This window comes from Candoia aspera, chromosome 2 (assembly GCF_035149785.1).
Source record: "Candoia aspera isolate rCanAsp1 chromosome 2, rCanAsp1.hap2, whole genome shotgun sequence".
In the NCBI taxonomy this organism is placed as follows: Eukaryota; Metazoa; Chordata; class Lepidosauria; order Squamata; family Boidae; genus Candoia; species Candoia aspera.
In genome coordinates, this window is record NC_086154.1 from 10,974,431 (window position 1) to 11,001,319 (window position 26,889).

General features: G+C 45.6%; 4 protein-coding genes across 6 annotated transcripts in view; 2 read left to right on the top strand and 2 right to left on the bottom strand.

Annotated features, from left to right (window-relative positions):
- LOC134492118 (zinc finger protein OZF-like) overlaps nucleotides 1-26,889 on the bottom strand; it is a 161,160-nt gene that overhangs the window by 129,990 nt on the left and 4,281 nt on the right. The gene's annotated exons all lie outside the window — the stretch shown is intronic.
- Nucleotides 1-26,889, top strand: part of LOC134492164 (zinc finger protein 436-like) — a 210,015-nt gene that overhangs the window by 101,364 nt on the left and 81,762 nt on the right. The gene's annotated exons all lie outside the window — the stretch shown is intronic.
- The window catches only part of LOC134492127 (zinc finger protein OZF-like), a 108,340-nt gene that overhangs the window by 43,150 nt on the left and 38,301 nt on the right, over nucleotides 1-26,889 (top strand).
- LOC134492097 (zinc finger protein 345-like) overlaps nucleotides 1-26,889 on the bottom strand; it is a 55,566-nt gene that overhangs the window by 24,615 nt on the left and 4,062 nt on the right. The window contains exons 1-3 of one of the 3 annotated variants that reach the window (XM_063296244.1): nucleotides 22,398-26,235; nucleotides 21,208-21,298; nucleotides 19,542-20,534 (exon numbers count right to left, since the gene is read on the bottom strand). In XM_063296244.1, coding sequence (XP_063152314.1) covers nucleotides 24,057-25,937 — 1,881 coding nt within the window. In that variant the 5' untranslated portion in view covers nucleotides 25,938-26,235 and the 3' untranslated portion in view covers nucleotides 19,542-20,534; nucleotides 21,208-21,298; nucleotides 22,398-24,056. Of the gene's footprint in view, nucleotides 1-19,541; nucleotides 20,535-21,207; nucleotides 21,299-22,397; nucleotides 26,236-26,889 lie in introns of those variants that run through there. The other 2 variants (XM_063296247.1, XM_063296245.1) reach the window with 2 other exon arrangements.

Sequence of the window (26,889 nt, forward strand, 5' to 3'; positions counted from 1 at the left end):
ATAGATGCACACAGAGAGAAATACAGATGCATACAACTACGAATGTATGTATGTTAAAAATCCATATGTATTTCAGCCTCCAACACATCCCAGAAGTGGGCATGGTCAAACTTTTGGGGCTACTTTGAAAGGGCTGGTGTCTTGAGTTCTGATGGTGAGCAGGAAGGGGCCACTATCCAGGGGCAAAAACGCATGTGCAGTTTAGAGACTTTGAGCTGTCATTTGAAGAGAGACAGAACAGATCTGCCTTGATTTTGGGGGTTTATCTTTCTGGGTTTTGCCATGCTTCTTCAGTTTGGTAGGATTTTCTGTCTACTATAGCAATAATAAAGCACAAGAGATTTCTTCCTCGTCTCGGCGTGGTTCTTGGTTTTCCGAAGACATATTGCCCCCCCAAAAATTTCTTTTCTTTCCTCCCTCTTTCAATGGGAGTATGAGTTTGGTAGGATTGATGTCCTGACTAAGCAAGAACCATGCCGAGACGAGGATGAAGTCTCTAGTGCATTATTATTGCTATAGTAGACAGAAAATCCTACCAAACTGAAGAAGCATGGCAAAACCCAGACAGATAAACCCCCAAAAGTCAAGGCGGGTCTGTTCTGTGTCTCTTTGAATGACAGCTCAAAGTCTCTAAACTACGCATGCATTTTCCCCCCTGGATAGTGGCCCCTTCCTGCTCACCATCAGTGCTCATGACAGCTGGTGGGCTTCAACAGATGAAATGGTGCCCAAAGCCTCTGCAAGATTTCAAGCACCAGTTTTGCCCATTCAGCTCCCCAGCTCCAAATAAGAAAAGAGCAGAAAATGCTGTCCACAACCACTCTGGGGACATCACCATACAATACAGGTAATCTTCCTATCTTCCTTCCTTCCTTCCTTCCTTCCTTCCTTCCTTCCTTCCTTCCTTTCCTTCCTTCCTTCCTTCGTAATCTTCCTATCTTCCTTCCTTCCTTCCTTCCTTCCTTCCTTCCTTCCTTCCTTCCTTCCTTCCTTCCTTCCAAGAATTTTATTAAATTTAAAGAAAAGATATAAATTACAGAAAAGCAAAAGAAAACCTACAAAAAGAAAGGAAAGAATATACTAAAAAATGAGAAATACAAGAAAAGGAATTTTAAAGATTGCATAAAGAAGTGACTTCCAACTTTCAACAAGAATATACAGCAATTTCCATAATTAATCCTTTATATCAAACCAAGATCACATTATTTCTATAAATCAATCCATCAGCACACATAGAAATCACTAAATAATTGCTCCTTCCCCTTATAATAATAATAATAATAATACACACACACACACACATACACAACAATCTTAACCCTATGAAACCTATAACCAGTTATTATTATACCTTATAGATACCTTGTAAATCTTGAAAATGAAACAAACCTTAAAAAAAGACCAGTAAATCTTAATCCAGATCCTTAAAAAGACATGAAATCATAAAAAAACCTCATTATCAATCCTATTAAATGTTAACTTTTTACCCCAACTCAAAATATACCAAGAATTTTACATCTCTCCATTTTACACACAAGGCATTTTTATACAGAAATCAAACAGCCCAACTGCCCCCCTTAAAAACTCATCAGACTTCTCAGCAAAAAAACTCCCACAAAACAAATTCTCTTCCCTCCCATAACAATCCCCCAGAAAAACATCTCTCCTTGTAATCTGCAGCTCAGACTGTCGCTTCAACCCCTCCAACACCAAATATAGTCTTCACTTGGCATTATTTCGATCTCACTATCTGTAAAAACATATCCATCTTCACCAAAATCCTCATCTTCTTCCGTAACATCTTCAGTCAAAGGACACACTTTAGACATAATTGCTTCCCCAAGATCCCGAATATTCTGCAGAATAGCTTGACAGCACTCTGAAAGGATCTCTTTGAACGACTGCTTACGCTCACAATGGAATTCTGAAAAGTCGTCTTTGAAATCCTCCATGTTTCAGGCAGGAGACTATGGCGCCCCCATAGATACTTGACTTGTGCAGAGAGGAGTTAATGAGATAACAGGGGACTTCCGAGTGAAGTTGGCACAAGGGAAACTGCGCTAACAAGCAGGTTCCAGAGAAAGTGAACAGAAGGCTGAAGATTCAAAGCAAAAAATCCAACGTGTAGGAAAATATTCAATCCTTCAAATTCAGTACAGAAATGGTAACAGGAAGGCAATTATTTATTCTCAGTCCTCCTTAAACCTTAATTGGGAAAACAAGCCAAAACTTTTTTTAAAAAAATTAAAATATAATCCAGAAATAACGATAAGGACCAAGAGAGTCTGATGTTGAAAGCCTCTCTTGGGGTACATAAAACTTTAAAAATATATAAATTGGGTGATTTAGAAATGGGGTGGCTCGATCTAACGTCCCTTTAAGGCTGCAAATGCGGCTAGGATATGGTGATGTCTCTTCTTCAAGTCATCTTTTACCAGATTGTCGTGAATGCTGTGATTTTCTGGCCAGAAGACGGCATTCAGGGGAGCAAATGGGGTGATTCTAAGCTTTTTCTTTATTCATGAAAAAGCACTGGGCTACAGGAAAAACTTCCCCGAGTCAAAAAAAAAAGAAAATTGCACGTTGTCAGTTCTGCCTGCAGAACCTGCAGACAAAGCTCCTCAGTCAGTCATGATTCCACTGAAAGTCCCAGGTAGTCCTCCTTTATGACTGCAGTTGGGACCGGCAACTCTGTCACTAAGCAGCTCAGTCATTAAGTCGCTCTCTGAGTGAGAAGGGTGGGGAATAAATTGGATATATACAGTAAATTAAAAAATAAAGACATGTGAATGCGCTGACTGACATCATCAGTTCTGGCTGTGGTCATTAAGCACAATGTCAAACAACCATGATACATGAATGGAAGACCACTAGGAAATCCTGTGGTTGTTGGCTAGACTTGGCAGTAAAAGGAAACATCACCATGGGTCGTTAAGTGCAATGTCACATGACTGTGACTTGTAGCTTCCTGCTGGAGTCCTCTTTGATTTGGATGGTCAGAATCTGGATGTGAAGGTGGCAAAAAGCAATCATGTGACTGCAAGACACTGCCACCATCATACGTGCGCATCAGTTGCCAGCACCCAAATCGCTTTCAGGGCCACAAGTTTGAGGACCAGGTGGAAGTCTCCTTTTCAGCGCCATCCTAATTTTGAATGGTCACTAAACAAGTGGCACGTGAAGACTACCTGTACACCTGAACATCCCAAATGGTCCTCAATGGGGATTAAAAAAAAGTTCTGGGTTAAGCAGAGTTCAACCTGGTTAACACATGGATGGGAGAGTCTGTTGGCTAGACTTGGAAGGAAAAAAAACATCCCAGGAGACAGCAGTGGCAGTTCAGTCCCAGATTGTTGCCAAGGAAACATCTCCATAAAATCACAAGGAGTCAAGGCTAATCTGAAGGAGGCTTTTTAAATCTCCCGACCGCCAGAAAATTGCACGCACCAGTTTCAAAGCGTGCAGCACCAGAGGAAGAAAATGTGGGGAGGGGAGGCAGATGCAGCGGCTGGCATTTTGCAGCGGAGTTGCTCATCCGATTCTCCCCGCGGAGGAAACGAGGCAGCCCCGCTCGCTCCCGGACTCTCCTCCCACCCGGCCTCCGCTCACCTTCCGGCCGCTGCTGTTCCTCCGACCCCGGGAAGACCACAGAGCGCTGCCCCGCGCCGCTCTCCCCCCAGGAGGGAGCCGGAACAGGAAGTTCCTCCGCCCACCTCTCCTCCGACATCCCCTCTAGCAATCCAATACTCTATTCTTCCAGCTCCCCCGCTCCCCCTCCCGTCTCATGTCGGTCCTCAGAAACCACAGACGCAGCTACTGTATTGACAGCCTTCTAGGCGCGAGGGTTGCTTATTCCTAGAGCGCCATCTAGTGACATGAGGCTGAAAAACACACTCGTCCGGTCTCTACCCTAAGGCGTTAGTGAGATTTTTTGATTATGCGCCATTCCTTTTCGACTCCCGGCGACCACATCGATGGATTTTCTGCATGATGTTGTATCCGTAACCTGTTCTTTCGGGTCTCCCGAGGGTGCAGTCATTACCACTGCAAAGCTCACCTCCTTTGCATTGTGGAGCCTAAATCTCGGTTTAACCTAATGGAGGCTTCTGTGCAAGCGAATTTGCAGGCTGAAATACACATGGATTCTACATACATACATTTGTAGGTGTGTGCATCTGTATTTCTCTCTGTGTGCATCTATGTGCATGTGTAGAATCCATCCCCAGCATTTCCAGATATCCTTGATGATAACCCTTCGCAGTGCTATGAATCTGTGACTGACCCAAGCCAGCAGGTGAAGTTCAGGATGTGAACTTGGCCCTCGCTAGTCTTCTGTCTGTCAAATGATTCATAATGAACGATGGATCTTAATCTAGCCTTTTGGCACTTTTCCTTTTTCATTGTAATGTATGCTTTTTTGTTCTTGTTTTTTTTCAAATGTCGTGCAGCCATTTTGTAAACAATGATTAAACAAATGCTTCCCTACCAGGTGACAGACAAGGGAGAGGAAAACAGGAAGAGAGTTTTGAGCTGGAAAAAATCGAGTATGTGAAACTCAAATATTACATGAAATGGTCAAGGAGGATATTTTGCAAAGTCAGAAAGAGAGAGAGAAAGATGGGAGAATCAGAAATTGGAGATTATGGATAATTACACACCGGAGGATCAACACTGGAGAAAAGGCATACAAATGCTAGGAAAGCTGCAAAAGCTTTACTTGGAACAGCTCCCTGGAGTTTCATCAAAGGACTGTCATGTTCACCGTTCCAATGTTCCTGGTACATCGTAACGTTTTGCATGTCATTTCCCTGATACGTGTTTGATCTGGGAAGGGAGGAGGATTCCTTTTCGGGGAGTCGTTATCTGTTGGCTGCTGGGTTGGAATGTGTTTGGGTTATCTCGTGTGTTCAAGGTCACTTTCCCAGGATCAGTGGAAAACAGTTAACAGCACCTGGGAGGGGGGTGGTTGCTACGGCCGGGCGAGGGGAGGGATTACGTTTTGAGCCGAGGGTTTTTAGTTCGTATTTGGCGCGCTTTTGCTCATTCTCAGCTTTCTCTGTATTTGCATACTATTCTTTTAATAAATCAGATATCATTAAGTACCTGCTTGTGAGTCTGAGTATATCAGGATAGGCAATCATTACAAGGACCCACACTGGAGAAAAGCCGTACCGGTGCTCTCAATGTGGCAAAAGCTTTACCAGGCATGCCAGCCTGGTGTATCACAAGAGGACTTGCACCGGAGAGAAACCGTATGAGTGTCTGGATTGTGGGAAATGTTTCAGTACTAGATCTATTCTTATAAATCATGAATGTTTACACACAGGGGAGAAACCATTCAAATGCCCAGACTGCAGACAGTGTTTTACACAAAATGCCTCCCTTCTCAAACACAAGAAAATCCACATGAGGCCGAAGATTTTTCAGATACAAGCAAGATTTTTTTTCAGATACAAGCAAATAATCCAGAAGTGGTTTCCACATAGAAACAAATCCAGAGACAGTATTTTCTCTTATCAATGCTGTCAGTTTTAGCATCTCTGACAATTCCAGTAATTTCACCATCCATCCTTTCACTGTGCTAATTTGTTTATCTTTCCATCTTTGCATGTATGCACAAAGAATTGCAAGAGTATTTTCAAGAAAATAGTATGCCACATTTCGCTGAGGGCTTTGGAGATGGAGAATGGTTGCAGAAACTAGCGTTCTTAGGGACATTGTTCATCACATGAACCAGCTGAACAAGTCTCTGCAAGGCATTGGAGAAATGTTTTGACTCCAAGTCACAAGATTCTTGCATTTAAAAGAGAACTGAATGTTTGGGAAAACCATGTTGCCAAAGGAAATACTGAAATGTTTCCACTGTGGACATGATATGGATCCCGCCTAGCACTAATCTGCCCCTAATCATTCATGCCAGTTTTAATGGGTAGGTGTGAGTGCTGTTACTTCTGTGGGCATCATGGCAACTTCCACACAATCCGAAGAGAGTGGTTTAAAAACCTGATCAATGAGGTCCCTCAAAACAGCCCTGTGGGAGAGAAACTGGATACCTGACGGAGCATATCTTGAGGGAGAGTAGGGCTGGCTGGTAGAAATCTTGGGTGGCACCAGTGAAGTTCTATCAAAGCGTTACCTTCATTCAACAACATTTTGCTTCAGGCCCACTACAGTTTCTTGAATTTATGTAGGGCTTGGCATTGTCTAGCTGTAAGCTTGATAAAGACAGCCAGTTTGGTGTAGTGGTTAAGACACCAGACCAGAAGCCGGGAGACCCTGAGCTCCAATCCTACCTCAGGCACAAAGCCAACTGGGTGACCTTGGGCTGGTCCCTCCCTCTCAGCTCTCAGAAGAAGCAGGCTAGGCTAAACCACTTCCAAAATCTTGCCAAGAAAACCTCATGGACTTGTCCTGGCAGTTGCCAGGAGTCAACACTGACTCAAAGGCAACACACACCACACATACACACACACACACACACACAGGTTGACAAAAATTGTTTACATCTCCAAAAGGCACCAAGAGGGATGAACTATGAGAGCACCATATTTAAGGGTGCTGTAAGGCAGGATTTGAAGTGGGGACTTGATTTATGGTTCTGTCTATATCCGTCATCTCCCACGTGTGTTATCTAATTTTTATTTTTGTAGCAATTCCAGGTACTTGTCTCCAACTTGGAAAAGGATGCAGGAGAATCCAGGAAGATGCAGCCACCTAGCAAAACTCGCCAAGAAGGTAACAGACACTGACTGTTTCCAGTAAGACTTTGTCAGAATTCTTGGATTTCTCCTGTTACCTTAATATAAAATCAGGAAAGCTGCTGATTTAGTAAACCATTCTATTAGTAAAGGGGGTGTAATGTCCTTTGCTAGTAAGTAGTAACCTCTCCAAGGTAGTAAGAATTGTTGCATTGCCCCTGCCTGGGTGCTGTTCCTGTCCAGTAATGTTTCTAAAGGTACTCTGTTCATGAAAACCATTAGTTACATCACAATAGGCTTTAATTGATGGAGTTTTTAAAGGTTAATAAAAGAACTCCAAGCAGCAAACAGCAATCTTGCAGAGTGGAAGCATGAACCAAAAAAGGAACTTGCACATTAAGCTTAATTACATTCAGAAATAAATTCAGTCTTCATACTGTAGTTAGATGAAGAAAAATAGAGATAGCTTACTTTTATTCAGTAGATCTAGATACAGGTAGGTTCATAGTAGAAAGCACTTAATCATCACTGGATGATGAAAAAGGGGAGAGCTGCATTCTGCAGCTCTTCCTGCTTGCATGTCTGCCCATGAGGTAATGGAGATGGTTAATCCCCAAGTCCAAGGAGGAGGAGGAAGTGGAAATCAGGTGACCCATGTGACTTTTTATCTGGAACAATTTTGATTCATACATAATGCTTTTTTTTAATTCATCACTAACATTATTGTGAAAAAGAGAGAGAGAAGGATCAACCCTACTTGCTTGTTACCGACTGGCAATTCGAAATTGAGTCTTCCCAGTACAAGACAAACACGGTGCTTACCGAATGAGACCGTCCTGGATCTCAGCTTTGCATGATGTTTCTTTTTCAATGCATGGAGGAAAAATATCTCTCTGGCTTTCCAAAGAGATAAAGGGGGTTCCTGTGATTTATGCAAAAAGATAAAAGGATTTCAGGTCAAGGGACAGGCCAGGGAGCACTAACAACTGTGTGCAGTGCATTTTGAGGAAGTAGAGACTGGTGTGGGCACAATAGCCGGGTTGGCTGGGCTCCAAACAGGCTTGACCTGTTGGGATAAAATGTTGCATGGCGTGTTTCTGTTTAGAATTCCATCCAGCCATTCCTGCTTCTTCTGGTCCTTCCATTCCATTCTCCCCTTTCCAATTTTCAGTATTCCTCCAACAGTCCAAATCCTATGTCTGTCCCTAGGCACTGAATTGCTCTGAATTTGTCCCCTTCACTTTTATTGCTTTCAGTTCCCATAAAGATTTCTTTCAGTATTTTAACATACATGTAAATCTTGGGGCACTTCAGAGCCTACTAACCTCACTACTGCAGATGGATGATACTATTTTGACTGGGCTTTTCTGAAAAAGGAGAGGGCAGAGGTCCACTTTCCCCAGGTTCCAAATGTGGAGGGGACCCATCAGAAGCATAAATCGGTGTTTGGATTGACTATTCTTAATGCAAAATTGTTCCGTAAAAGTTTAATGCCAAGGGTCTTCCCTGCACATGCTCCCAATTACCGAGATACTGAGTTAAAAACAAAGAAAAATCATTCCTTGGCATATGATACAGTGAAAAAAAAAAGGATGAACTTTCAAATGAAAGTTCTGCCCCCTTGGTTGTCCAGTTTTCAAAAAGGGCCTTGCACTTGGGCTCCCTGAGGTGGATTTGCTTAGCTGGCAGTGAAAAACGTGGTCTCTCGGTCCTATCTCATTCACATGGACCCCACCTGGCCCATGGAGTCCTGGAGGATCTGGTTACCGCTTTCCCCCCTGTGCATAGAGAAAAACTCCCTGTTCCTCTGCACAGAGATGAGGAATGTGGAAGGGAAATTCTGGTTTGGATTTCCCTGAGGAATGGGCTTCAAGCCAGGATCAGTTTCCAAAGAGAGTTTTACTTTGGTCAGCTGATCATATACATTGAACTTTCAACTGAATCCACAGTGGCAGAGCTTAATTGGTCAAGGGAACTAGAAACCACAAAGCAACAGGGGGCTTAAGCACAGGAATGTCTCCCACCTTTGTTCAATTAACACTAATTCAGAACTCTTAAAAAGCATCCCTGAAACTGACAAAGCCCGAATCTAGCTAAAACAAACACTGTATTTCACACTCTTTTTCTAAAACCACGTCTCTGTATAAGGGGGTGTTGGAGGGAATGCAAGCATGGCCACCTCCAACCAGCATACTCTGTACATGCTCTTGGACAATATAGCAATTATCTCTGTTCAAGCAATTGCCTGCATTTCTTCATTCCCCGCCTGGAAATGGAACTTTGGTAAGATTTCCTTCCAACAGTACCATAAGCCAAACCTGGTAGCCTGTGTGTAACATTTTTATTGGTGTCAGTAGTGGGATACATGGTTTGGGCCCTTTGAATTTATTATTTGCGTGATCAATTATGCCTCTGTGGAAATCTGGGGATGCCCAACGAAAGGGTGCTTTGTCACCGCCTGCCTCCCAGGCGACAGCTCCACTGGAGAATCCTGAGGAAGGGGAAATGGGTTTGGGGTATTGTGAAGTGATGGAGAAACTTATTAAGAAGTTGGGATTGCCTATTGGTGACCTGCAGGAGAAAATGGAGTCAGTGTAGTCAGGGAGGGATGCTAGGATAGAATTTGGAAAGCTGTACAAACTAAGAGGAGGAAAGAAACAGAAAGTTTTACCTGGAGTGTTGGCAGTAATATTGGGAGTTGGCTTGTCCCATATGGACCAGCTCCTCACACAGCTGCGGTCAGAGGACTGCTCTTTAAAAGGAGACTTGGAACAACTCAAGAATAACCACCATGTCTTGCAGGCTGATTACCAGCTGCAGAAGAGCCACATGGTGGAACTAAGAGAGACCTTGGCTCAACTGAAGGACAGTGTAGGAAGGGAAGAAGAATGGCAACCAAAGCAGGCTGTGCAGGAACTAATAATTGAAGCTTTAAAGGACCTTGTGCAGACCTCTGCCAGGAACAAGCACAGAGCCTGTGGAGAAAGTAGTGAGGTGGAGGAACTGCGCAGACAAATTACCAAATTGCCTGCTTAACAGGCTCAGACCCTGATGGAACCCCAGACTTTCCCTCTGATGGGAAGGAGTCTTTTGAGGCATTGAGCAACAGCCTCCCGGGGCTTCAGTAGCAGTGGTGGAAACCCGGGCACAAACAAGGCGCAGAAACGCCCAAAACCAGCAACGGGAAGAGTGGGAACAAGTAGTCACCTGTACCCCTTTATCCGGAGGAGAGCTGAAACAGATCGTTACAGACCTGGCGGCCTTGAGCCCCGACCCCCTCAAACGGACCCGGAGGCTACATCAACTCAGCCTCCAGTACCATTTGTCTGGCCAAGAGATTGAGTGGGCCGTATTAGCATATCCTGAAGTCCGCACCAAATGGCACACCTACCGGCGACATCCTCATCCCCCCAATCCTGGTGACCGCCTTAGTGTCTTACAGGGCTCCAAAACATGGTGCAGGACTTGATGACTGGTACCCAATTACGGCTTAAAGCCATTGGGGATCGGCAGGGGAAAGAGGACCCTTTAGAATTCTGCCATCGCTATTTATGGTATCAATTCATAGCCAGAACAACAGGGAGGAGGGGCGAATGACGGGTGACGTCACGCAGTGCCCTTGGAGCAATCAGTCCTTAAAAGGGGCAGCGCCCCGAGCAATCCTGGATTGCCTTGGAAACCGATCTGCGAGAAGCGAGGAAAGCTGTTGGGCGTCTTGTAGAGGAGAGTAAGATAAAGAGTGTGGGGGAGGTGAGAGTAATAAAAGATAGGTGGGAAAGAAGGGGAGACGGCAGGAATAGGAATTTTTGGAGCAATCGGGGGCAGAGAGTGGGGAATGGAGATGAGCGCGTGCAAATGCGGCGAAAGCTGAAGGGGGGGAAAACATGGAGGGGTGGGATGGGGCTTCCACTAGAAGCTTGAAGGAGCGGGTGGAACAGTTAACGAAATCAGCAAGGAAGGCGAGGATCAGAAGAGGAAAAAGAGGGGAAAGTTAAGGACAAAGAACAGCCTTTTTCGCTGCTCCGGCAGGAACTGAAACAATTAACAGAAGCTCTAAGGAAAGTTTCAATCCTAGCTGTAAAGGGGGAGGAGGAAACTGCAGTCTCAGACCCGCCCTTTGTCGATTTCTAGGGCTGCCCCGCTGCCGTGGTAGGTAAACACGTGGGTCTTGGCTGGCAGTATCGGGGAAACACTTTAAAAGACCCCAGAGGGGTGAGGACTAACCTCTCTGTTTTAACCTGCAATGGTCCCAAGCAGGCTCTGTTAGACACTGGAGCTGAAACTTCTGTTATTCAACACTTTCCTTTAGGTAAGCAAATATCCATTGCAGCCCTCCCTGCCTCACAGATCTCAGACTGGGAGGCTTTGGTTCCAGGGGTTAGCCGAGCCAACCGCAGCTAGGGTGGGACACTTGTTAGTGCACAGGTAGAGATCGCCAGAGCCCCTGTAATTCCCCCCAAAACAAACCCATTTCCAATGAGTTGGAATGCTGAAACAGGGATCACAGAGATTATTAGCAATTTAGAGGAGGAAGGTGCTCTAAATAAACAAGTAACCCCCTTTAATAGCCCTTTCTGGCCCATTTTGAAATCAGATGGGGGATTTACAGGCTGGAGAATTTATCCAAGCCTGATCGGCCTTCTGCCTCCATTCTTGGGCAAAGTACACAGCATGACTTCTTGCCCAGAGTTTGGGCCACCCAAAACTCCATGCCCCCTTTAGCTTCTCAAACCCCAGTCCAGGAAATCTGGTTTACTGATGGGGCTTCAGGGTGGGAGGAGGCGACCCAATATGCCTCTTGGGCTACCGTTTCTACCACAGGTTTGAAATTAGGAACTTTTTTTTACCAAATTCTTACAGCACAGAAGAGGCAGAACTAGAGATTGCCCAACAGGCACACACCTTAGCAGTGATAAGTAAATTGGGGGAAAAGGAAGAGATGGTTTTGGATTTGCACAACCTGGCCTGCGAAGGAGTAGATGAAGCCTTGGCAAAGGCAAGTCAAGTTAAGTTGTAACATGGCCCAATCATCAACAAATTGTTCAGCCCACTGCCACTAATAGCTTGGAATGCCAAGTTCAAAACCAGAACTACTCCAAGTTGCAACTCCTACTTTATGGTCAGAGACAGATTGGAACATGGGACACAATTTTCCTGGACTACTTTGAGGGATTTTCTGAATGGGTGGAAGCCTTCCCCACATGCAGAAATACTGCAGACACCACTGCAAGGTTGTTGCACCAACAGGCCTCTTGTTCCTGAGGCCTGCCACTCCAGATTTCAGCCTTGATTTCAGATTTCAGCCCTACAATGCAAGGGACCACACTTAGTCCTTGATGTAATTTTGCCCCACCTAGTGTACCTGGACACAAACCAAGGGTGGCACTGCTCCCTTGTCATGACCCCGTTGCAAGGCACAAAGAGCCTCACAACGTGGATCATGATCATTAAGAAAGAAAGAAAGCAGATAATCAAATCAACGCTTAAACCAAGCACCCAAAGCACTCACACCCATGGACTCATATACAGATGAATAGAAGGACTTCAGATAAACAGCGATAACCCACACCTGGTGCCCTGGAGGACACACCTGAACCAAGAGGACAAGGACAGCAACCGGGAAAACGCCCACACAGCCATCAAGAAACCCATCAAGGGGAATGGGGACAATGGAGGGTGGAGAAGCATGGGACCCCGCAAGAGGGGTATAAACAGGACACCTCACCACCGCACCCCCATTCCCGTTTTTCTCTCTGTCAGTACCTTTTCAATGAAACGGAAATCCTTAATCCCTATTAAGTGAGTCCGTGTCTTATTCGGAATGAGGCTGGCCCTGACATCCCTCTTTTGTCCCCCTCATTTTGTCCCCCCTCCCTCCCTCCCTCCCTCTCCCTCCCTCCCTCCCTCTCCCTTTTGATGTTATCCACAGGATCCAAGCCACAAAGACCCACATCCAAATGCTCCTCCTGGGACAATGCCCTGCAGTACAGTTCTAACAACTTTTCCCCCCATAGAATTGGCACAAGCAGCTCTGAACAGCTCAGCTTTTTGCATAGGGTGGCTTTAGACCGTGGGAGGGGTCACATCCACCTGTTTCTTTGGACTTCCCTCCAGCCTAGAGACATCAAGAGATGTTGCTGCTTTAAAGAATTTTACAGGGATACTCCTTGCACTGAATTTCTGGAGGTGTCAGGAAAAGATGAACTCACACAGGAGTGTCCAGAGTGTGGGAAAGATTTCAGTGGAGAAACCATTCAAATGCCCAGACTGCAGACGGTGCTTCATGCAAAATTCCTCCCTTATCAGACACAAGAAAATCCACCTGAGGCAGAAGATGATGTGTGTGGAAAAGGCTTGAATTTCATTTTTTAACTCCACTGGAAGTCCAGCTGAGAAATAACAGTTTAATTTCTGGCCTGATTCTTTTTATTCAAACATGTTTCAGGATTAGACGCGAGAGAGGAGAAAAAAAAATGGAAGATATTAGTTTGATAAAGACTGACTACAAGTATCTGGCTATCAGCAGAGCTTCCTGGATATTTCCTTTTGCAGAAATAGTGCAATTGCTTTAGAAAGGCTTTTGGGGGGTGTTTTTTCCATATTGATTATCAAAGATCCTAGAAATGCGACATGCAGAGTTACAACCTTCTTCAAGCTGGGTGTCCTCCAGATTTCAAGCCCCAGGATTCCCCAGCCAGCATACCCTTTGCAAAAAAATATCTGGGAGTCATAGTCAGTGTTTCTGGGAGAACCAGTAAGCTGCTGCAGGTCCTAAAAAACACAGTAACAAAATATAGGAGCACTCAGACCTTAGTTAGCAATTGTGGCTCCTCAAATATGGAGAAAGTGATAGGAGAGGAGAGGTAAAGAGGGTTCAAAGTTCATATTTTCCTTACACCTCCAGAAATTCAGTGCAAGGAGTATCTCTGTTCCGATTGTGGCTAGGCTGAAACAGAAATGTCAAAGAAACCATTTGTGACGATCCCAGTACCAAGATCCCAACTTATAAATTCTCCAGACAGTCCATCAGGAAGCTTAAAGAATTCTTTATTGAGGATCTGATTAACACAGGATAGTAGCCAAAGCTCCAAGTGAGGATTTGGCACCAAGACATTCAAAATAATTCTTTCCCTCCTCTGATCTCATCCCTCTTCCCTGTCTCGCAAACAGGCTGTTTCTCACTCCTAAGTTCCCCCCTCCCATCTTGGCAGTTGTTAAAGCAGGTGTCTTATCAGCAGCTCAAAGTGTCCTTGGCTGAAATGTGAAGCTAACATGGGTTGGTTCTCTGGGAATGCAGTGAATGTGTGAAGCCAGCTAACATCTGTAGAGACTTCTTATGGCAGGCGAACCAAGAGAAGGGAGCCTGACACCATTAGAATGGAGAATTTATTAAGGAAGTTTGTGGCAGTGAAAAAAGCCTGTAAAGTTTCAGATGGAGAGGCTGTTCTGCCTTGCAGTTGAACATGATGGTTAAGAGCTGCAGGAATATTGAGTTTAGGAGAAAAGGCATTGTGGTTTTGAGCATAGGATCTCCAGGTGTAGGAACAGCCCCTGCTGTGATCGTGTTTGCCTGAAGGTGCCTGCTTGTTAGCCCTCTATGGCTGTGGGTGACAGCAGCGCCAAGAGGCTGACCCTTTTGTTACATCCCCCTTGGTGGTGGAGATGGGAGGAAAAAATGGCACAGTAGAAGATGTTTCATGCCTAAAAATAGATTGTGTAAGAACCATTCATGGCTTTTGAGAGGGAAAAAAGACTGGGTAGTGTCAGCGTTGCTGTGAACGTGGGGCCAAGGTAAGGCAAAGCTCCCTTCCCAAGACATGGGAGGTGTTTCCATTTCTTTCAGTCCTCTCTCAGGGCTTCTTTTTAAGTTTTCCCAAAAGTAAAGAGAGGAGAATTATTTGGATCCCTAAATGGCATTTTAACTATGCAGATGAATGATCCTGATTTTGCTGAGTTCAGAAGACCCCAAAGAATTCACGGCTTGTTCATTTCAGTAACACAATTCAGCAATCAGATAATAATACTTTTTCTTTCCTACTAGATACGCATATGATCCCTTTGGAGAAGGACACTCAACAGCCAGGACCAGGATGGAGGTGGGGAGGAAGCAAGAGGTTCATTTGGCCTTAGGCTCAAGCTCGGAGGGGCTTCAAATTTAAAGGTCTGTCAAGTTGTTAAACTTTAAAATATTCAAATTATATTTAAATCTCTCCTCCTTCCTCTCTCTTGCTCTTTTTTGGTGCTGTATTTTTGTGCACACCTGTTATGACATCCCATTTGATTATGGGTAGGAACTGCATATGGTTCTTTCTCTAAGGATTTATTTTGCAAAGTTGCCATTTGGGGGGCATCGCCCACTCTAGGGCTCCATCCTCTTGGACATGGATGGTGTCAGTGCATTTATATAAAGATCCATCCTGCAGTTAGCACTTTTCTCCTAGAATACAGATACAGATAGAGAAGCCCTGCTCAGGACCGCCAGTCTCTTGCTCTCATCCCATTCCTGAATTTCTCCCCATATTTAGTGGTTGGCTCTGTAGTGGTAACTGAAGATACATCAATTCTATTCAAAATATGCTCTGTATTCTCTGATGAGTTCCCTTCTTGTAAAGCTTCTTTACTGGGCTTTTTGCTTTTCTCTTTTGTAAAGGAGCATTCCACTTTTTCCTCTCTTTTTATGTGCTTTTTTTCCTTTTAAGCCATATTTTGCAACCGTTGTGAGCAAGCTTCCTCATTCACCAGAAATCCTGAGGGAGGAGTCCCTCTCCCAAAGCTTGTATTTGTGACACTACAAGCAGCAGGGAGCGTCAATGCAGAGTGGATTGGTGACCAGACAGAGGTGCCAACGGGGGCAGAGATGAAAATAACCAATGGCTGTTTGAAACCTCCCTCAGCACTAAATAGTTGCTGCCAACCAAGGGGCGTTAATACTTGTGGCCTCCTCTTGACTTTTGTGATCCCTCCCCATCTGAAATCTCTGCAAATTAGTGCAAATAACGATAGATAAAATGTTCCCATGTGAGGTTTTTTCTCCTTATTGCTGATCCTGGCTGGGAAAGGGGGTTGCATGAAATTCCCTCAGCTCAATTGGTGCTGTGACAAGGAGCACTACAGTGGAGTCCCATGTTGCCTGTGCCGAATGTCGTTTCATCCTTGGGGACACCCAATTCTACCGGTGGAAAAGGGGCGTCAGCTTGTTTTCAGGGTGCAGCCCCATTTTAAAGATGGATACCCTGAAAACAGGAGAAGGAAGCCAGGAGAGGGACCGTCCCAATCAGAACAAGGGACTCTCTGCATGTTTTGGGGAGAGCCGAGTTAGTCTCTGGCAGCCCCAAAGCTGAAGGCATCGAAGAGCAGCTTTTCAGACCGAGGCAGGCATTTGAAGGCAACTGGTTGGACAGAGAAGGTGCTACAGACTCCTCTTGACATACTGTCTAGGGTTAGATTGTTAGAATTTTTTTTTATTTCTTTACCAGGTTCATTTCTGAGCTGGGACCAAAAAAACAGGCAGTTTCATGAAATTGAGTTCTTTATTTTTCACTCAAGAGCAAAAGCAGTGACAGCAAGCTGTTAGGTGGGCAGCTGCGCAGAACCCCCTCCTTACAGCACATTGTATACAGTACATTCCATTCAACTTCTCCTTTAGAATACCTCCCCTTACTCAGTTACCCCCACCACCCAACTGTCAGTTTGTCATACTGTGGTGGCTTGCATATGGCTATGATGCTGGAAGCTATCCTACCAGTAGGTCAACTACTAGAAGGGTTACCCATGGTGGACAGGTTTCAGCAGAGCTTCCAGACAAAGAACAGACTAGGGAGCAAGGCCTGGCCATCTACTCCCGAAAATGTGCCAATGAAAACCCTATGGATTACAACAGAACATTTTCCGATACAGTGCTGAAAGATCAGCCCCTCAGGTTGGAAAGCACTCAGTATGCTACTGGGGGAAGACCAGATGCCGAGATGGGAGTGCCACTGTTTGATAGTTTGAACCTTCTTTAGTGTTTCCCTTTTTTGGTATGGGGATATAAGTTGATTTTTTCCAATCTGATGGCCATTCTTGTGTTTTCCAAATTTGCTGGCATATAGCATGCATTACCTTGACAGCATCATCTCACAGGATTTTGAACAGTTCAGCTGGGATGCCGTCGTCTCCTGTTGCCTTGTTATTAGCAATGCTTCTTAAGGCCCATTCAACCTCACTCTTCAGGATGTCTGGCTCTAGTTCACTGACCACACCGTCAAAGCTATCCCCGATATTGTTATCCTTCCTATACAGGTCTTCCGTATATTCTTGCCACCTTTTCTTGATCTCTTCTTCTTCTGTTAGGTCCTTGCCATCTTTGTTTTTGAGCATACCCATCTTTGCCTGGAATTTACCTCCAATGTTCCTAATTTTCTGGAAAAGGTCTCTTGTCCTTCCTATTCTGTTGTCTTCTTCCACTTCCGCGCATTGCTTGTTTAAAAATAGTATTACAGTATTCGGATATTGCAATTAGTCAGACTGATGAAGCTCCCTAGTTACCTAGAACAATATTAATCGAAGTGAAGATGATCTCTTGACAAATTGGTCAGCTAGCTTCTTGCTATATTAAGGCTGATTTTAAAGCCAGTTTTTATTTTCATAAAGATAGCAAGTGTATCATAGTGACTAAGGACCAGGGAGACCAACATACAATTTCCACTAGAACAGTTTCTCTTGGCAAATCCCAGACGTCTCAACCAACTCCCAGAATTATCAGCAATGCCTAAGCTGGCTGGGAATTTTGGAAACTGAAGTCCCCACACCCGAAAATTTCCTTAGTGTGCTCTGAGCACCAAGCTGGAGTTTTTACTGGAGAGATCCGAATTCCGGCGTCAGCTGGCCAAGGAGGCCAAATGCGATTTCGGCCGGAGATCAGCTGCAGTCCCCGAAAATGCCCCACAGCGCGCGGAAGGTCAGGGTGGGAGCTGTGATGTCACCGCGCACGAAGCTAACTCAGTTCCCCTCCATGACGTCACAACGGCAGGGAGCCATCGCGATCAATGGGAGGAAAGTCGCTCGCGCTTGACTAGAAGACTCCGTCCCGGCATTCCCGGCTATGACACCACAATGCCCAGAAACTCCAAACCGCACTCTCACCTGCGGGGGGGGGGGGGGGGCGGCGGCGGCGGGTCCTCGGACAACCCCCTCCTCTTTCCCTTCCGCCACATTCGCACCGCGCGCCTCGCCTCGAGCCCCGCCCCTCCTTTGAGAGCGCAGCCAATCCACGCCTTGGAAAGGCTTTCGAATCTTCACACTGGAAATCAAAGGAGGCGGGCAGGGCTGACCAGCTCTCCAATGAAGAGGCAGGGCTGGGGCCTGGGCGGGGCAAAGGATGAGGGATATTATTGCCATTTCGCCTCATTCTTGGGGAGGATTGATTGACGCTCCGTGTGAGAGCGAAGGACAAGATCTTAAGCCAATGGAAGCTAAGCCTGGGCGGGACAACATGCCACCGCCTCTTCTCCCCGCGCGAGATTGACCCTGCCTTCGAAATCCTCGTTTTCATTGGACCGCTTGGAAGTCGCTGTTATCCAATCAGAGGGCGAGAAGGGGAAAAGCACACCGCTTCTCTCTCTCCGTGCGGTGGCGTGGGCGTCCCTCGGTCCTTTCCCAAGGTGGCGCCCTCCGAGCACTTTGGAGCGCAACTCCCATCGTTCTAGCTAGTGGCTGCGGACAAGAGGTGCGGTAGTCCAGCACAAGCGATGGGTTCCTCCTTAAGTGACTGAGCAGAACTGTGGTTGTCCAGAGGCGGATGATTTGCCTCTGCCATCAGCCTGAGCCCTCATGGCCAAGGATGAACATGAATAATTTAGTAATTTAGGGTTGTTCCCCCTTCCAGCCTACCTTGCAGGGTTGTTGTGAGGATAAACCGGGTACGAATCCCGTAAGCACCGTCCAATCAAGGGTGGGATTAATAAACACACACACCATGTACAAAAGCAGCGTATTGAAGACAACCACTTCCCCCATGATGGTCCCCGCTGGAGATGGAAAATACTAGATCCAGTCCTCTGGGAAGAGCTAAGCGCCGTACGTAGCAGCACAAAGCGGTTGGTTGTCAGCACCCACCAGAGACTGGGGGGAAATGGTTGCAGCAACGTTTATTTCTTAAACCTTTCGGCCTAGGGTCTGCCTTCTGCACTGATTTTTTTCCTCCCCGCGGTTCACTCGGATTGCAATGAGGAGCAAGAACTGCATTTTCTCCTGCGGACCGGCCTCAAATCCCCACTCTGCCAGGTCGCTCTAGCTCAGTGTTTCTCAACCTCAGCGAGTTTTAAGATCTGTGGACTTCAACTCCCAGAATTCCCCAGCCAGCATGGATTTCTGGCAGTTGAAGTCCACACATCTTAAAAGTCGCTGAGGGTGAGGAACACTGCTCTTGGTTCAGCTACTCTCAGGGTAATAGCTTTCAGGCCTTTAATACAGAAGAGCTTTTTAAAACAAAAAAATTAATAATTGGGAATCGGTAGAAGGTAACCATTTGTAATCCTTCCATTTCTTTGTTGAAAAGCCAAACAAAATTCAGTCCCTTCCTCCCACCGGTCTTCTATTCCATTCTTCAACAAGCAAGACAAAGCAAAAGTGACTTGACTATAATGAGGACCTGGGATCATTTCAACATAAAAATAAAACCTTCTGCTTACTCATAAGCTAAAAACGCAACATTTAGGAATTTGCACATTTATTTTCTAGTCCCTGGTGCTGGTTGAAAACAGATAGGTTTAGAATAATAGATTTACACAAATGTCTGACTAAAACACAAAAGAGTGGATTTTCCTCCCCCAGATGTTTCACTGATGCAACATCCGTGCTTCAAGTTGCTCAATGCCATTTTGACTTTTTAAAGTCTAACTTTTAAAGACACCAACTCCACAACCTTTGTGTCAGCATACAAATACCAATCTCCATTTACGTCTTCCCTTCAACTCACGTTATGAAAGTGTCATAATATTCAAAGAAGATTCAATTCTTTGGAGTCAAGGTAATTTGGACTCTTTTTTAATGAAGTGAAGATGATTAATTTTGAACAAAATAACTTCCTCTTGTTGTTCTCATCTGCAAAACTAATTATACTAAAAAAACCACTCTGGATAAACAAATTAAATCTTTCAAAACCCCTCATTTTGAAGGGCTATATCAGTCTTTGCTACTTTGCCTTCTATGTACTCCTCTTGTGGCTGATGGAAAGAGCTAGATTCGAAGTTCCCTTGCTCTGGTGTTCTTCTGGGAAGCAGAAATACAACCTCCTAAAGGATATATTTCTGATTAATGGTTAAAAACTAGAGTGCCCTTCCTCTCATTCCTGTGGTCCCACCAATGACTGCCCATTGGTGATGCAATTTCTCAGTGTGTAATTCCTACAACTACAAACCACGTTTCGTGGATTGTACAGGTAGTCCTTGCTTAACAACCAAAATTGGGACCAGAATTTCAGTTGCTAAGTGAAGTGGTCATTAAGCAAACTGCGGTCTATACTGGAAACTCTGGCCTCAGTTGCAGTAATGGTACGGCTTCTCCCCCGTGTGGAACCTCTTGTGGAGAATCAGAGATTCCTTCCGGGTGAAGCTTTTTCCACAAGCTGAGCACTTGTGGCGTTTCTCCCCATGTGAGTTCGCTCGTGGATAATCAGGTGGGTGCGGCAGTCGGAGAGCTTCCCACAGTATTGGCATTTGTGCGCTTTTTCCTTCAGCGGGACTTTCTGGCTCCTTGACGGATAATCGAAACTCATCTTCTTCCTCCCACTGCCGTACGTTCCCTGGGGCAGGTCCGCTGCTTCTCCCAGGAAATACTGCTGATGGTCGGGGCCCCCTAGAAGAACAAGCAAGTTGGAAGGACATCAATTATATTGCACTAGAAGTCAGCTCAAGTCTCTCTGGAGTGACACTCAATGCCTGGTGATTTCATGGATACGTCGCTACAGGTTTCTTGACAGCAACAGAGAAACTATTTGTCATTTCCTTCCTCAGGGCGTTTGTTCACCCCCCTGCACAGTCTAGCTTTCAGCCCTTTTCTTCCCAAGTAGTCTCCCATCCATGGACTCTCCAGGCTTATCCCTGCTTAGCTTCCCAGCCCAACAAGGGCACCCAACTGCTGCCACCTGCTGAGATTGTTCCGGTCTACCAAGCGGGCTGACACCCAGGGACCTCCCATGGATGCGGAGGGACTGGAACCTGGGTGTCCCCACTCCTAGTCCAGCACCTTCACCACTACAGCTCTCTCTAATAGGAGGGCGATCCAAAGAATGGCCCCATAGCAGAAGGGGCTCCCCACTCTACATTGGTCTCATCCCCTTCAATTGCAGGAAGAATAAGACTGGAGGGAGATGATGAGCAGGTATCCTCGCTTAGTGACCACAATTGGGACTGGCAACTCTTGCTAAAAGCCATGGTCGCTAAGCAGAAAATCAGTTTGCTCAGCCAAGTCCTTCTCATGCTGAAAGGAATTCATCCCCAGGTTTTTCAAAGCATTTTGGTCTACTCACTGTCACCATCCATGGGGACCTCAACCTTCACAATGTCCGCCGGATCCAGTTCAGAATCGGGAGAATCATCAGGCAAGTCAGCCAGATCCTCCTGGATTTGAAATATGAAGATATCTCAGGATATGACTGGGATGTAGCTTTTCAATACCAGCCGACAGCTACCACACAAACCAGGATCCACTGGGCATCCATTTCAGCACTTCTCTGACTCTGGCAAAATAATTTTGAAAGGCTACAAAACCACTGGGGTCCACGGAGCAATGTGGCACAACCAAAGGCTGCTTTAGAGGGTTGCAAAGTTACAAGAGAAGCCATAGCTTAGCTGTACAGAACACGTTCAAAATTTCTTAATTTTAATCTCTTAAACTAGCAATGATGGAGAAGACCAGCCCCAAATCTGAGAAGAATGCCAGTCACAACATCCAGTTTAGCCATTCCAGTTTCTTAACTGGGCATAACGAAATGTCATGCTTTCATAGAATTTAGTACTGAGGGCAGATATAAACACAGCAAATAAATTAAAAGGCAGAAGCTTTTGTGATCTGCAGCTCACCACATCAGAGGCAGAGTGGCCGGACTGATGTCGGATTTAAATTCAAAATTTAAATTTAAAATGAGGAGGGAGGGGAAGCTGAGGAACATAGACTGGTGATGCAGATGCAGGATACACAGGAGACAGATAAAAAAAATGATTGTTAAGATGCTTGTAATCGTAATGCGTTGGAAATTGATTGTACATATGGGTTAAGACCTCTTTTTAACAGCACCCCTGAGTGAGAGTTTGCTGAACTCACATATGTCCATCAAAAGGTTCCAAGCCATCTCAGAAGGTCTCCACACAAACGTTGGGATTGTAACACGTTACACCTGCTATTTGATAAGGTACGTCTAGCCTGTTTCCCGTGTAACCCGCGTCTGCACCACCAACCTATCTTTCTCTCCCTCCCCCGTCTCACCCCAATTTAAACCTAGCCATGCCGTGCATCTGATTATGAGCCGCAGCTCAAGAAAGCTTATGTCTTTTGATGAAATGTTCTAGACGGACAAGGGCCACCAGACCCCTCCTGATTTTAGGCTGCTTATGTGTCATTAGAAACACTCCCACGGTGGGTTAGTTGGAAGGCCCCTCCATGGTGCCTTCCAACTCTGATTCCACAAGGTTGTGGAACACAAAAAGGAGCCAGGCTCACCTTCTGCTCACCACCTTGCGGCCTCCAAAGAAACTCCTCGGCCAGAGCCACCGCCTGGCTGCCCCTCTCCGGACTCTGTTTCCACACCCAGCTCTGCATTTCCAGCAGCAGGATAATCAGGAACTGCTCCAGGATCACCAATTCCAGGATCTGCTATTCGGTGGGCTGCCACAGACTAACAGGGCTCTCCCCAAAACATGCAGAGACTCCCTTGTTCTGAGTAGGACGGTCGCTCTCCTGGCTTCCTTCTCCCGTTTTCAGGGTTTCCATCTTTAAAATGAGGCTGCACCCTAAAAGCAAGCTGCTGCCCCTTTTCCAACAGTAGAATTCGTCCCCAAGGATGAAACGACATTTGGCACGGGCAACAGGGGACTCTACCCCAATGCTCCATGGCACATCGCCAATCGAGTGGAGGGAATTTCATGCAACCCCCTTTCCCAACTGGGATCAGCAATAAGGGGGAAAAAAAACCCACATGGGAACATTTTATCTATCGTTAATTGCACTAATTTGCAGAGATTTCAGATGGGGAGGGATCGCAAAAGTCAAAAGGAGGCCACAAGGCTCAGTATTAACGCCCCTTGGTTGGCAGCAACTATTTAGCGCTGAGGGAGGCTTCAAAGAGCCAATGGTTATTTTCATCTTTGCCCCCATTGGCACCTCTGTCTGGCCACCAATCCTCTCTGCATTAACACTCCCTGCTGCTTGTAGTGTCACAAATACAAGCTTTGGGAGAGGCCCTCCTCCCTCAAGATTTCTGCTCAGTGTGGAAGGTAGCTCACAACCATTGCAAAACATGTCTTCAAAGGGGAACAAAAACCATAAAAAGGTAGGAAAAACTGGAATGGCTCCTTTACAAAAGAGAAAAGAAAAAAGCACATTATGAAGCTTTTTGTTTGTTTAATCACAAGGGAACTCATCACAGAATGAAGAGCTTATTTTGAATACAATTGATATATCTTCAGTTAACACTACATAACCAACAACTACATATGGGGAGAAATTCAGGAACACAATGAGAGTAAGATACTGGCGGTCCTGAGCAGGGCTTCTATATCTGTATCTTCTAAGAGAAAAGTCCTGACTGCAGGATGGATCTTTGTATAAATGCACGGACACCATCCATATCCAAGAGGATGGAGCGCTAGAGAGGGCAATGCCCCCAAAATGGCAACTTGCCGCTGCTGTCACCCACAGCCAACGAAGGCTAACGAGCAGGCACCTCCAAGCAAACAGGATCACAGAAGGGGCTGTTCCTAAACCTGAAGATCCTACGCTCAAAATCACAATGCCTTTTCTCCTCAGCTCAATATTCCTGAAGCTATTATCTATCAAGTGCAATTGCAAGGCAGAAGAGCCTTTCCATCTAAAACTTTACACGGCTTTGGTCACTGCCACAAACATCCCTAATATATTCTCTCAAAAAATCTAAGTGCTCCGATCTTTTTTTCATGTATCTCTTAGGACCTGCAGCAGCTTAGTGGGAACTTCTGCTGATAGTAAGATACGTGTATTTGCCTTTCTCAAACTATTATTTACCATTTTTTTCTCTCCTCCGTCAGCTCTAATACTGAGACATGTTTGACTAAAAAGAATAAGGCCAGAAATTAAATACTTAACTTTTTAGCTGGATGTCCAATGGGAGATGAGAAGTGAAATTCAAGCCTTCTCTACACTCAGCACTTCCAGCCCCATGTGCATTTTCTTGTGCCTGCTAAGGCAGGAATTGTTTGTGAAGCACCGTCCACAGTCTGGGCATTTGAATGGTTTCTCTCCTACATGTAAAGCTACATGATTTAGAAGGCTAGATCTAGCAATGAAATCTTTCCCACAATCCGGACACTCATACGGTTTCTCTCCTGTGTGAGTCCTCTGGTGTATCACAAGGTGGGAATTCCAAAAGAAACTTTTCCCACAATCCATACACTCATATGGTTTCTCTCCTGTGTGAGTCCTCTGGTGTATCACCAGGAAGGAATTCTGACTGAAACTCTTCCCACAATCTGGACACTCATACAGTTTCTCTCCTGTGTGAGTCCTCCGGTGTATCACTAGGAAGGAATTACGACTGAAACTCTTCCCACAATCTGGACACTCATACAGTTTCTCTCCTGTGTGAGTCCTCCGGTGTATCACTAGGAAGGAATTACGACTGAAACTCTTCCCACAATCTGGACACTCATACGGTTTCTGTCCTGTGTGAGTCCACTGGTGTTTCACAAGATTGGAATTCCGACTGAAACTTTTCCCACAATCCAGACATTCATATGGTTTCTCTCCTGTGTGCGTCCTCTGATGTAGTACCAGATTGGAATTAACACTGAAACACTTCCCACAATCCAGACACTCATACGGTTTCTCTCCTGTGTGAGACCTCTGGTGTATGGCCAGGTAGGAATTCACACTGAAACGTTTCCCACAATCCAGACACTCGAACGGTTTCTCTCCTGTGTGAGTCCTCTGGTGTATCACAAGGTGGGAATTCCGATTGAAATTTTTCCCACAATCGGGACACTCATACGGTTTTTCTCCTGTGTGAGTCCTCTGGTGTATCACCAGTTCAGATTTCCGACTGAAACTTTTCCCACAATCAGAACACTGATATGGTTTCTCTCCTGTGTGAATCCTCTGGTGTTTCACCAGGTTGGACTTCAAGGAGAAACTTTTCCCACAGGCCAGACACACATATGGTTTTTCTCCTGTGTGAGTCCTCTGGTGGTTCACCATTTCAGATTTCCAACTGAAACTTTTCCTACAATCCGGACACTCATACAGTTTCTCTCCTGTGTGAGTCCTCTGGTGTTTCGCCATTTCGGATTTCCGACTGAAACTTTTCCCACAATCTGGACACTCATATGGTTTCTCTCCTGTGTGAGTCCTCTGGTGTATCAGCAGGTAGGAACTCTGAATGAATTTTTTCCCACAATCTAGGCACTCGTATGGTTTCACTCCTGTGTGAATCTTCTGGTGTATTACAAGGTTGGAATTCTGACTGAAACTTTTCCCACAATCCGGACACTCGTACGGTTTCTCTCCTGTGTGAGTACTCTGGTGTATCACCAGGTGGGAATTCTGACTGAAACCTTTCCCACAATCTGGACACTCGTACGGTTTCTCTCCTGTGTGAGTCCTCTGGTGTTTCACCAGTTTGGACTTCCAATTGAAACTTTTCCCACAATCTGGACACTCATATGATTTCTCCCCAGTTTGAGTCCTCTGGTGATTGACCAGGGTGGTGTGGTTGCTAAAGTTTTTGCCGCTTTGAGAACACTGGCAGGCCTCTTTGCCAGTGTGGGTCCTCTCATGCATAATCAGCTGTGATCTGCGATCTGTGCTTTTCCCACAATGTACATCTCTGTGGGGCTTTTCCACCACTGATATTCTTGGATTCTCAAGGAGATCAAAACTATTTCTGATCCCTTGTCTGGTGGTGCTTTGATTCAAGCAACTCTTTCCTTCCTCACAGGGTGATGCTTGCATTACTGTCTGCCCTACATGGCTATCCAAGTGACCTCTTCCTCCCCACTGACCTCCAGGCATTTCCCTTTTTCCTAATTTGAAATTATCCCCCTTGATATTTTCATGTAATATTTGAGTTCCACCTACTCAATTTTTTCCAGCACAAAACTCTCTTCCTGTTTTTCTCTCCCTCTTCTGTCACTTGTTGGGGTAGAAGAGTTTTGGGGTTCTCTGGGGAAAATGGAAAAGATCTGATTGCTGGCTTAATTTGCTTTCCTTTTTAAGCCAGTTGTTGAGAAGGCTGTTATTGGCATCCTTTTCGTCTGTAAGATTCAAACACAAGTGTTAGTTTAATTATTATCTATAAAACGGCTGCACATGTACAAACAACAACAAATAAGCATAGATTACAATGAAAAAGGAAAAGTGCCAAAAGGCTAGATTAAGATCCATCGTTCATTATGAATCATTTGACACACAGAAGACTAGCAGGGCCAAGTTCACATCCTGAACTTCACCTGCTGGCTTGGGTCAGTTACAGATTCTTAGCACTGCGAAGGGTTATCATCAAGGATATCTGGAAATTCTGGGGATGGATTCTACACACACACGCACAAACAAATATAGAAACACACGAAGTTGGCATTTTCTGGCAGTTGCTCATTTGATTCTCGCCGCGGAGGAAACGAGGCAGCCCCACTCGGTCCCGGCCTCTCCTCCCGCCTGTCCTCCACTCACCTTCAGGCCGCTACTGCTCCGACCAATCCGGGGAAAACCACAGAGCGGTCCTCCACGCTACTCTCCTCCCAGGCGGGAGCCAGAACAGGAAGTTCCTCTGCACTCCTCCACTTCCCCGACATACTCTCTAGCAACCCAACACTCTATTGTTCCAGCTCCCCCGCTCCCCCTCCTGTTGGATGTCGGTCTCAGCGAATACAAACGCCGCTACTGAACTGACAGGTTTCTAGGGCGCCATCTAGCGACATGAGGCTGAAAAACACACGCGTCCGTTCTCTTCCGTAAGGCGTTGGCG